The 12503-nt window shown below is 49.3% G+C and overlaps 1 protein-coding gene across 2 annotated transcripts in view; it reads left to right on the forward strand.

Annotated features, from left to right (window-relative positions):
* Window positions 1-12503, forward strand: part of plppr2b (phospholipid phosphatase related 2b) — a 61482-nt gene that overhangs the window by 891 nt on the left and 48088 nt on the right. For both annotated transcript variants that reach the window (XM_041867357.2, XM_041867355.2), the window contains exon 2: window positions 2282-2409. In XM_041867357.2, the coding sequence (XP_041723291.1) occupies window positions 2338-2409 (72 nt within the window). In that variant the 5' untranslated portion in view covers window positions 2282-2337. The remainder of the gene's footprint in view (window positions 1-2281; window positions 2410-12503) is intronic.

Raw genomic sequence — 12503 nt, forward strand, 5'->3', positions numbered from 1 at the left:
AGGAGGTGTGTGGTAGTGTGTGTAGCTGTGTGTGGGTAGTTAGAGAGGAGGTGTGTGGTAGTGTGTGAGGCAGGGATTTGGGGTGTCATGACAATACTGCAGTGGTATGAGATGGAACACTGATGATGACAGAGACACAGAGATTATGTATTGAGAGAGAGAGAGAGACACAGAGAGAGAGAGAGAGAGAGAGACAGAGAGACAGAGAGAGAGAGAGAGACAGAGAGACAGAGAGAGAGCGAGAGAGAGACAGACAGAGAGAGAGACAGAGAGAGAGAGAGAGCGCGAGAGAGCGAGAGAGAGAGAGAGAGAGAGAGAGAGAGATACAGAGAGAGCGAGAGAGACAGAGAGAGAGAGACAGAGACAGACACAGAGAGAGAGAGAGAGAGAGAGATAGAGACAGACAGAGAGAGAGAGAGAGAGAGACAGACAAAGAGAGAGAGACAGAGACAGAGAGAGACAGAGAGAGACAGATAGAGATGGAGAGAGATGGAGAGAGACAGGGAGAGAGGTGAAGAGAGAGGAGGGATGGACTGAGTGGGCTGGGGTGAAGAGAGAGGAGGGATGGACTGAGTGGGCTGGGGTGAAGAGAGAGGAGGGATGGACTGAGTGGGCTGGGGTGAAGAGAGAGGAGGGATGGACTGAGTGGGCTGGGGTGAAGAGAGAGGAGGGATGGACTGAGTGGGCTGGGGTGAAGAGAGAGGAGGGATGGACTGAGCGGGGTGAAGAGTGAGAAGGAGAGATGGGCTGAGTGGGGTGAAGACCAGTCCAGCATATGAGCCATAACTCAATAATACATGTAGTTAAACACAGAGGATTTGAACCACTCTGATGTGTGTGTAATAATGTCTGAACTGGACAAGCTCTCAGACGCTAGGGTACTGATGACTGTCCACTTAGACATCTAGCCATTAGAATACTAGAGTGTCTGAGTTCTGTGCGCAAGTCTCCCCATTGCTATCAATGATTGATTGATTGAATAATGATTTATTAGGGTAGTCAACCGCACTTATCTCAATTTAGGATTCTGTCCAGAAAGGCTTGAGATCAGGGCCGTGTCCCAAATGGCACCCTATTTCCCTATGTAGTGCACTACTTTGACCAGGGCGCCTATGGCTCTGGTCAAAGTAGTGCACTATGTATGGAATAGGGTGCCATTTGGGACGTAGACGAGGAAAGGGTGACCCAAAGGAGGCTTTCTAAGAAGAGTACACAGAAGAGACTCAAACCTTGAAACTGCTTTTCAATTCAAAAATGCATTATTCTCTCTCTGTATAGGAATTCATATTTGGGGTTTATGCACTACCCAGAATAAAATTGACTGTGTGAATCAAACACTTCAACTGCAAATGAACTCAGACAGGCTTTACAGCTGCTGCATGGTAAGAAATGTACTTAGACTTATCCTGGATATCTGGATACAGACTTTGATTGAATAGTATCCATAGTCCTTGTAGCCTACGGTACTTTCCCCATGGGTATCTGCTTGTGGGTAGGTGGAAGGAAGCCTTCCTATCTTATGCCACTTTTCTTTGGCAAATGCCTTTCTTTGATATATGTTCTCTTTTCTTTAGCTATCCTGTGGGGGGAATCCTTGAGTTGACTTCAATTTGGGATTATTGTTGTTCAATGTTTTCTCTCTCTCTCTCTCGCTCTCTCTTTCATCTTTTTATTTTAGTTTTGTCTCTCCCTGTCTCTCTTATGTCTATCGCATTCCCATGGTGTGTCTGACTGACTGTGTCTGACTGACCATATCTGACTGACTGTGTCTGACTGACTGTGTCTGACTGACTGTGTCTGACTGACTGTGTCTGATCGACTGTGTCTGACTGACTGTGTCTGACTGACTGTGTCTGACTGACTGTGTCTGACTGACTGTGTCTGACTGACTGTGTCTGACTGACTGTGTCTGATCGACTGTGTCTGACTGACTGTGTCTGACTGACTGTGTCTGACTGACTGTGTCTGACTGACTGTGTCTGACTGACTGTGTCTGACTGACTGTGTCTGACTGACTGTGTCTGATCGACTGTGTCTGCGTCCCAAATATAACCATATTTCCTACATTGTGCACAAAGTGTGCGTGTGTACGTCCATGTGCTTGTGCGTGTGTGTGTGTGTTTGTGTGTGGATGATGATAAAAGGATTTGTTCAACTCTACTGATTATCAGAGAAGTGAAAAAATAACTCAAAATGGTTCCGTAATGGACTAAACTGGAGCAATTTGGCACAGCAATACTTTTTTGGGGCTGTTGCTAAAGGTAATCCTATGATTCTACAGGTGCATCAGTCCAGCTAACAGAAGAGAAACAGAAGAGAAACCGGGAAGAAGGCACAATGAGGAATATAGGGGACCGAGACCTACAGAAGACCAGCACCTACATCGTACCCTGCTTCCTGTTAGTGGAGGTGAGTGGGCAGCATATTCACCAATCATTTGCATGATATGGTGGAAGAAGAAGGATACATTCCAATATTTCAACCACCCTTTCTCTTGTCCCCTTTCATCACACAATAAATCCATTCCTACATATTGGAACATGGCCTCAGTGCAGAGACCTCTTTGTTCATTGCTCTGTCTGTACTTCCTCCTCTCCTCTCCCCTGCTCCCCTCCTCTACTCCTCTCCTCTCCTCTCCTCTCCTCTCCTCTCCTCTCCTCTCCTCTCCTCTCATCCACTCCTCTCCCTCCCCCCCTCGCCTCCCCTCCCCCCTGTCCCTGCTCTCCTTCTCAGGTCCCTCTGTATTCTATAAACCCTCAGATGTATTTCCTAATTAATTTACCTAATTAACACAAGGAATTACAATTAACCCGCTCAGCCACTAACACTCTACGCTATTGCTAATGCTGTGCCCACTGCCCATAGAGCCTGCAACAACGGCTAGCGTAGTGGGTTAGCAGAGTTATCAGTTTTAGCATTATCATAAGGGGGATTTTTTCCATTAGCTATACAGTATATCGTTAATGAGTGTCACGGTCGTCAATGAGCGAAGGAGACCAAAACGCAGCGCGTTGAACGAACATGACTTTATTAGAGAAAAGTACACAAACGACAAAAACAATAAACCAAGACGACTAGTGAAGTCCACAGTTACAAATACTGTACAGGAACAAAAACCCACAAAACCCAGGTGAAACCACACAGTTTAAATATGGCTCCCAATCAGAGATAACGAGCCGGCAGCTGACACTCGTTACCTCCGATTGGGAGTCATATGACTAATCAACAACAAAACCAAACATAGAAATGAACAACTAGATCCAACATAGAAATACACCCTAAATGAAAATAACAACCCTGGCTCAACAATCAGAGTCCCTGGAGCCAGAGTGTCACAGTACCCCCCCCTAAAGGTGCGAACTCCGGGCGCACCAGCATACAGTCTAGGGGAGGGTCTGGGTGGGCGTCTGTCCATGGTGGCGGCTCTGGCCCAGGTCGTGGTCCCCACCCCACCTTAGTCACTATCCGCTTCCGTAGCCCCCTCCACATGACCACCCCCAACTAAACCCCCACTGGATTAAGGGGCGGCACCGGACTAAGGGGCAGCACCGGACTAAGGGGCAGCACCGGACTAAGGGACAGTACCTGACTAGCTGGCTCTGGCGGATCCTGGCTGGACGGCTCTGGCGGATCCTGGCTGGACGGCTCTGGCGGATCCTGGCTGGCGGAAGGCTCTGGCTGATCCTGTCTGGCGGAAGGCTCTGGCTGATCCTGTCTGGCGGAAGGCTCTGGCTGATCCTGTCTGGCGGAAGGCTCTGGCTGATCCTGTCTGGCGGAAGGCTCTGGCTGATCCTGTCTGGCGGAAGGCTCTGGCTGATCCTGTCTGGCGGAAGGCTCTGGCTGATCCTGTCTGGCGGAAGGCTCTGGCTGATCCTGTCTGGCGGAAGGCTCTGGCTGCTCCTGTCTGGCGGAGAGCTCTAGCGGCTCCGGTCTGGCGGACGGCTCTGAAGGCTCATGGCAGACGGGCGGCTTTGCAGGCTCAGTACAGACGGGCAGTTCCCGCGGCGCTTGGCAGACGGACAGTTCAGACGGCGTTGGGCAGACGGGCAGTTCAGACGGCGTTGGGCAGACGGACAGTTCAGGCCCCGTTGGGCAGACGGCAGACTCTGGCCGTCTGAGGCGCATCGTAGGCCTGGTGCGTGGTGCCGGAACAGGAGGTACCGGGCTGAGGACACGCATCTCAGGGCTAGTGCGGAGAGAAGCAACAGGGCATGCTGGACCCTGGGGACGCACCGTAGGCCTGATGCGTGGTGCCGGAACTGGAGGTACCGGGCTGAGGACACGCATCTCAGGGCTAGTGCGGAGAGCAACAACAGGACGCACAGGACTCTGGGGACACACAGGAGGCTTGGTGCGTGGTGTATGCACTGGTGGTAAAGGGCTGGAGACATGCACCATAGAGCCAGTGCGTGGAGGAGACACAGGGCTCTGAAGACGCACTGGAAACCTGGTGCGTGGTGTAGGTACTGGTGGTACTGGGCTGGAGCGAGGAGGTGGTACCGGAAATACCGGACCGTGCAGGCGTACTGGCTCCCTTGAGCACTGAGCCTGCCCAACCTTCCCTGGGTTGATGCTCCCCGTCGCCCGACCAGTACGGGGAGGTGTAATAACCCGCACCGGCCTATGTGGGCGAACCGGGAACACCATGCGCAAGGCTGGTGCCATGTACGCCCGCCCGAGGAGACGCACTGGTGACCAGCTGCGTGGGACCGGCTTCATGACATCCGGCTCAACACTCAATCTGGCCCGGCCGATACGTGGAGCTGGACTGTACCGAACCGGGCTATGCCTGCGTACAGGAGACACCATGCGCTCAACTGCGTAACACGGTGTCTGCCCGTACTCTCGCTCTCCACGGTCAGTCCAGGGAGTAGGCGCAGGTCTCCTACCTGACTTCGCCACACTCCCTCTTAGCCCCCCCCCAAGAAATTCTTGGGTAATACCCACAGGCTTCCAGTCTTGCCTCCGTGCTGCCTCCTCATATCGCCGCCTCTCGGCTTTAGCTGCCTCCAGCTCTTCACGAGGACGGCGATATTCTCCCGGTTGTGCCCAAGGCCCCTTACCCTCCAGAATCTCCTCCCATGTCCATGAATCCTTTATGGGTGGATATAAATCCTGTGTAGGTGGATCCTGTTGCCGCTTGACACGCCGCTTGGTCCTTTTATGGTGGGTTTTTCTGTCACGGTCGTCAATGAGCGAAGGAGACCAAAACGCAGCGCGTTGAACGAACATGACTTTATTAGAGAAAAGTACACGAACGACAAAAACAATAAACCAAGACGACTAGTGAAGTCCACAGTTACAAATACTGTACAGGAACAAAAACCCACAAAACCCAGGTGAAACCACACAGTTTAAATATGGCTCCCAATCAGAGATAACGAGCCGACAGCTGACACTCGTTACCTCCGATTGGGAGTCATATGACTAATCAACAACAAAACCAAACATAGAAATGAACAACTAGATCCAACATAGAAATACACCCTAAATGAAAATAACAACCCTGGCTCAACAATCAGAGTCCCTGGAGCCAGAGTGTCACAATGAGACTGTGCACCAGCTGTGCACGCGGAGCCTGTGGGCGGAGCCTGTGGGCAGAGCTAGCGTAGCGAGGTAGCGAGTTTTAGCATTATCATAGGGTTAGAAGTTGGGTTCGAGCCTCGGTGTGAGCCAAATCAGGAGGAAGCGGTACTCGCTAAGCAAGCAGCGTGACATCCATTACACATGGGTTATGACAGTTGAATGTGTTTTTGTTCAAATCAGAGACATTTTAGGGCTAGCAAGTTAGTTATGGTACCACATAGGGTTAATGGTTGGGATCGGTGTATCTATATCCCAGGGTGTTAGGAGAGTTGGAGAGTGGACTTCATAATAATGTGTTTTTGTACAGCCGCAGACTGTCAGAGAAACAGCATTAAACAAAAATGCAGAATTTGCATCGTATTAGCGGTTGAGTCCGAGTTTGAGCTCAGCCACTAGACATGCAGGCTACGTCCCAAATGGCACCCTATTCCCTATATAGTGCACTACTTTTGACCAGGGCCCACAGGGCTCTGGTCAAAGTAGCGCACTATGTAGGAAATATGGTGTCATTTGAGACGTAGCCCAGCATACCCCTATGGGGTGTCATGAGAGCTGGAGTGGACTTTAATGTGTGTTTGTACCACTGTAGTCGGAGAAAACAGTAGTAAATCTCTGGGGCATTCGCCTCCTACACACATTATACCATTCTCTACCCGACACACTCAGCTTGTGTCCCAAATGGCACCCTATTCCCTTTTTAGTGCACTACATTTGACCTTAGCCTTCTTTGGCCTCCTTTAGCCCTCCTTTCTTCAACTATACTCCTCCACTCCTTCAACCAAGCCGCCCAGCTATTTCTACACTCCTCCAAAACACTCATCCCTCTCTCCAACACTCCTCCAGGGTCCCCTCTCCTCTCTTTCTCCATCCCTCCTCTCCTTCTTCTCTCCTCCTCTCACATGCTTCGCTTCTCCTTTCCTCTCATCCGTAGGTGGAAGCGAGTGAGAGAGTAAACGGCCTGCTACAGTACAGCACCCCCTGAGCACATCCAGTCTTCTGTTGTTACATTAGCATCTCATTACACTCTATTCTCTAAAACAATCGGGCTGACGCTCTCTCCTTTCTTCCGCCTCTCTTTTCTTTATCTCTTATTCTCTCTCTTATTCTCTCTCTCTCTTGCTTGCTTTCTCTCTCTCCCCCATCTCGCTCATTCTCTCTCTCTCTCTCTCTCTCTCTCTCTCTCTCTCGCTGTCTCTCTCGCTGTCTCTCTCTCTCTCTCTCTCTCTCACTCTCTCTCTCTCTCTCTCTCTGTCTCTTGCTTTCTCTCTCTCTCTCTCTCTCTCTCTCTCTCTCTCTCTCTCTCTCTCTTGCTCTCGCTCTGTCTCTTGCTCTCTCTCCCTCCCTCTCTCGCTTGTCCTCTGTCTCTCTCTGGGCATTGTTTCCCATTTTCTATCCATTTCCATCTTTCTCTCTCCTAGAACGTGAGAACATTCCTTATCAGTCCCGTTAATAAACAAGGGATTACACAGGATGTTCCCCTTCCCATCCTTTTCACTGGGATGAGAACTTCAGAATGGAAAATGGAAGCTAAGCTGCTCCATCTCTATCTCTTCGTACCTCTCCTCCTTCCTGGTGTGAAAAGACACACACATAGACACAATGAAATGCACACGCACATTCACACTCTCTCTCTTCTCTTCTGTCCTGGTCCAGCAGTGTGTAACACTGTATACGTGCTGTGAAGGGGCACAAAGGGTCTGCTCTCAAGGCTAACTGGCTCCTTCACTTCAAAGACTGAAGCGCTTATAATATAATATGCCATTTAGCAGACGCTTTTATCCAAAGCGACTTACAGTCATGCGTGCATACATTTTTACGTATGGGTGGTCCCGGGCATCGAACCCACTACCCTGGCGTTACAAGCGCTATGCTCTACCAATTGAGCTACAGAAGAGTAGTTTTGATTGAACTGATTTTGCACCGGGCTTCAGTGGAAGAGGAAGGAAGTGGTAACTGGGAGGTCGTACTATATGGAAATAAAGGGGCAATCAGTGATTGGTACATCAATTTTCTGAACTTAAATTAATGATATACACATTGATTCTTGAAGAATATATATTGTAAATGCCTCATGAGTTTAGTTCAACTGTCGTACCTGACAACTGTCTAATGATTTTGGCATCTTTTCTTGTAAACTACATTGATTAGTTACAAAATGAACGGCTGATGAGAATATGTCAAGCGTATTGTATTCTGATTGCCCCAGAGAAAACAAATCTGAGACATTTCCTATGGGCCCTGGTCAAAAATAGTGCAATACACTGAGTGTAGAAAACATTAAGAACACCTTCCTAATATTGAGTTGCACCCCCTCCCCATGTGCTTTGGGTGATGGACCATTCTTGATACACACAGGAAACTGTTGAGCGTGGAAAAACCCAGCAGCGTTGCAGTTCTTGACACAAACCGGTGCGCCTGGCACCTACTACCATACCAAGGCACTTAAATCCTTTGTCTTGCCCATTCACCCTCTGAATGGCACACATACACAATCCATGTCTTAAAAATCCTTCTTTAACTTGTCTCCTCCCCTTCATCTATACAGATTGAAGTGGATTTAACCAGTGACATCAATAAGGGATCATAGCTTTCACCTGGATTCACCTGGTGTCACGATCGTCGATAGAAGTGGACCAATGCGCAGCGTGATGAGTGAACATACTTTATTTTGATTCACCACACGAAACAAAACGATAACGTGAAGTCCTTGGTAACAATACAAAACCAACACGGAACAAGATCCCACAAAACACTGTGGCAAACAGGCTGCCTAAGTATGGTTCCCAATCAGAGACAACAAGCAACAGCTGATACTCGTTGCCTCTGATTGAGAACCACCCCGGCCAACACAGAAACACATGAGCTAGATAAACCTAGAACACAAAACACATAGAAACAACACACCCTGGCTCCACATAACATAGTCCCAGAGCCAGGGCGTGACAGTACCTCCCCCCAAAGGCGCGGACTGCGACCGCGCCAAACATACACCGAACAGGGGAGGGCCGGGTGGGCATTCCTCCTCGGAGGCGGTTCCGGCTCCGGGCTTGACCACCACCCTCCGTAGCGCCCCTGGTCCGGTCTGGCCCCGCTGGCTGGAGCTGGACTGGACATCGGTGGAGCGGATTGCTTAGGCTCCGATGTGGAGCAGCTGACCGGTACCTGACCAGGCACCGGTGACGCAGGAACAGGCCGGGCCGGGCTGGCGACGCGCACCACAGGCTTGGTGCGGGGAGCAGGAACGGGCCGGACCGGGCTGACGATGCGCACCACAGGCTTGGTGTGGGGAGCAGGGACGGGCCGAACCGGGCTGACGATGCGCACCACAGGCTTGGTGCGGGGAGCAGGGACGGGCCGAACCGGGCTGACGAAGCGCACCACAGGCTTGGTGCGGGGAGCAGGAACAGGCCGGGCCGGGCTGGCGACGCGCACCGTAGGCTTGGTGCGAGAGGCAGGAACAGGCCGGACCGGGCTGGCGACGCGCATCACAGGCTTGGTGCGAGGGACAGGAACAGGCCGGACCGCACTGGGAACACACACCACTGGCCTTACCCGGGGATCAGGAACGGGCCGGACCGGACTGGCAACACACCTCAGTACCTCTCGCCGTGCCTCTACATTTTCCTTCCCTCTACTCGCCAATGGCTCCCGTAACCCGGTGGCCTTCTCTCCTCGTCCACTAACTTGCCCCTTATCTGCCTCCAGCAGTCCCGTCGTCCCACGGTGTGAGCCCCCCTAAAAATGTATTGGGTTCGTCTCTCCCCGTGGCTATGGCCTCCATGGCTCTCGCCAGACTCTCCAGCCTCTGCTCCCAAGTCCAACCTCTCTCCTCCTCACGCGGCTTGACCCAGTCGAGGTGGATATCCGCTAGAGTTACCTCTGGCGTTGGCTCCTGGACACGCTGCTTGACCCAGTCGAGGTGGATATCCATTAGATTCACATCTGGCGTTGGCTCCTGGACACGCTGCTTGGTCCAGTTATGGTGGGATCTTCTGTCACGATCGTCGATAGAAGTGGACCAATGCGCAGCGTGATGAGTGAACATACTTTATTTTGATTCACCACACGAAACAAAACGATAACGTGAAGTCCTTGGTTACAATACAAAACCAACACGGAACAAGATCCCACAAAACACTGTGGCAAACAGGCTGCCTAAGTATGGTTCCCAATCAGAGACAACAAGCAACAGCTGATACTCGTTGCCTCTGATTGAGAACCACCCCGGCCAACACAGAAACACATGAGCTAGATAAACCTAGAACACAAAACACATAGAAACAACACACCCTGGCTCAACATAACATAGTCCCAGAGCCAGGGCGTGACACCTGGTCAGTCTATGTCATGGAAAGAGCAGGTGTCCTTAATGTTTTGTCCACTCAGTTTATAGGGAATACAGTGCAAGAAAGAGTCTGCTCTCAAGGCTAACTGGCTCCTTCACTTCAAAGACTGAAGCACTTAAAGAGTAGTTTTGATTGAACTGATTTTGCTCCGGGCTTCAGTGGAAGAGGAAGGAAGTGGTAACTGGGAGGTCGTACTCTATGGAAATAAAGTGGCAATCAGCGATTGGTACATACATTTTTTTTCTTTTTAATTAATGGTATACCCATTGATTCTTGAAGAATATAACTTTTAATGAAATGCATCATGAGTTTAGTTCAACTGTAGTACCCGACAACTGTCGAATGATTTGGCATCTTTTCTTGTAAACTACATTCATTACTTACAAAAATGAATGGCTGATAAGAAAACTGTCAAGCGTAATGTATTCTGATTGCCCCAGAGAGAACAAATCTGAGACATTCCCTATGGACCCTGGTCAAAAGTAATACACTAAACTGTATAGGCAATAGGGTGCCATTTGACTCTCATATTTCTGCAACACAGCTGCAGTATAGAAACACAGTCAACAGAAATGGAGGTATGATGTTGGTTCTGTAAAGATAGGAGGTGGACACCCGTCCATGTTTCCAGTTTTCAGAATAGGCATTGGTTGCGTAAGGTTGTGTATCAAGTCCGCCTGCATGCACTCACACAAACACACACACACACACAAACACACACCCCTCATTCAAATCCATCTCCTTCTGGCTGTTAAGACAGTTTTAGTAGCCCACTCACACTATATGGTCTAGAGTCTCTCTCGGAGGAGTATGAGGGGGGAAAAGAGGACTTTAAAGTAGTGAGGAAGAAACGGAGGAGTGGTTCTATGAATAGCACCTGCAGTGATCATCTAAATGATGCAGCCCTGAGCACTTCTTAGCTCCAACCTGTTTCTTAATAAGAGAGAGAGGGGATGGTTTGGGAGATGGGGGGGAAGAGAGAGGGAGGGGAGAGAGAAGGGGGGAGAGAGAGAAGGAGAGAGAGAGAGGGAGAGACAGAGGAGAGAAGCGAGAGAAAGGGAGAAAGAGAGAGAGAGAGAGAGAGAGAGAGAGAGAGAGAGAGAGAGAGAGAGAGACTTCACAATACCAGAAATACACTCACTGTCTTATTGCACCCATCTAACAGAATGCCTTGGCTCACAATGGTTATGGATACAGAGTAAATGCAGGGGACTGTGTTAGATGTAGGAACTGACTTGAATAATATGTGAACACATACGGTATGTGCCTACTAGTGTGCTGAGACACATGGACTGTGTGTGTAATTTCCCTATCTTCTTGCCAATGTGTCGTTCAATGCACAGAGTTGATCATTCCCTCTGCTGCTTTGTAAAACATGTTTAACACAATGTTGCTGAGCTTTACCTAAGGGTAAACTGCTGAGGTGATGTCATTATATCAGGAATAGGGAGAGGGGGGCAGAGAGAGAGAGAGAGAGAGAGAGAGAGAGAGAGAGAGAGAGAGAGAGAGAGAGAGAGAATGAGCGAGATGGGGGAGAGAGAGAGCACGTCAGAAATCAGCTCAATGTAATTGAAGAATCAATAGAATCTAACCACTTCTGGGAAAATTGGAACACACTAAACAAACAAGATCATGAAGAGTTATCTATAGAATCTGTAGAATCTGAAGTCAAATGTCTAATGTTTTCTGATGATCTGGTGCTTCTGTCCCTAACCAAGGAGGGCCTACAGCAGCACCTAGATCTTCTGCACAGACTCTCTCTGGGCCCTGACAGTACAGCTCAGTAAGACAAAAATAATGGTGTTACAAAAAAGGTGCAGTTGCCAGGACCACAAATACAAATTCCATCTAGAAACTGTTGCCCTCGAGCACACAAAAAACTGTACATACCTCAGCCTAAACATTAGCGCCACAGGTAAACTCCACAAAGCTGTGAACCATCTGAGAGACAAGGCAAGAAGGGCCTTCTATGCCATCAAAAGCAACATAGGATCTGGCAAAAAATACTTGAATCAATTAAAGAACCCATTTCCCTTTATAGTTGTGAGGTCTAGGGTCCAACCAACAATTCACAAAATGGGACAAACACCAAATTGAGATTCTGAATGCAGAATTCTGCAAAAATATCCTCTGTGTACAACGTAAAACATCAAATAATGCATGCAGAGCAGAATTAGGCCGATACCCGCTAATGATCAAAATCCAGAAAAGAGCCGTTCAATTCTACAACCACCTAAAAGGAAGCAATTCCCAAACCTTCCATAACAAAGCCATTACCTATAGAGAGATGAACCTGGAGAAGAGTCCCCTAAGCAAGCTGGTCCTGGGGCTCTGTTCACAAACACAAACGGACCCAACAGAGCCCCAGGACAGCAATACAATTAGACCCAACCAAATCATGAGAAAACTAAAAGATAATTACTTGACACATTGGAAAGAATTTACAAAAAAACTGAGCAAACTAGATTGCTATTTGGCCCTAAACAGAGAGTACACAGTGGCAGAATACCTGACCACTCTGACTGACCCAAAAGTAAGGAAAGCTTTGACTATGTACAGACTCCGTGAGCA

The sequence above is a fragment of the Coregonus clupeaformis genome, chromosome 20 (genome assembly GCF_020615455.1).
Source record: "Coregonus clupeaformis isolate EN_2021a chromosome 20, ASM2061545v1, whole genome shotgun sequence".
NCBI classification, from domain to species: domain Eukaryota; kingdom Metazoa; phylum Chordata; class Actinopteri; order Salmoniformes; family Salmonidae; genus Coregonus; species Coregonus clupeaformis.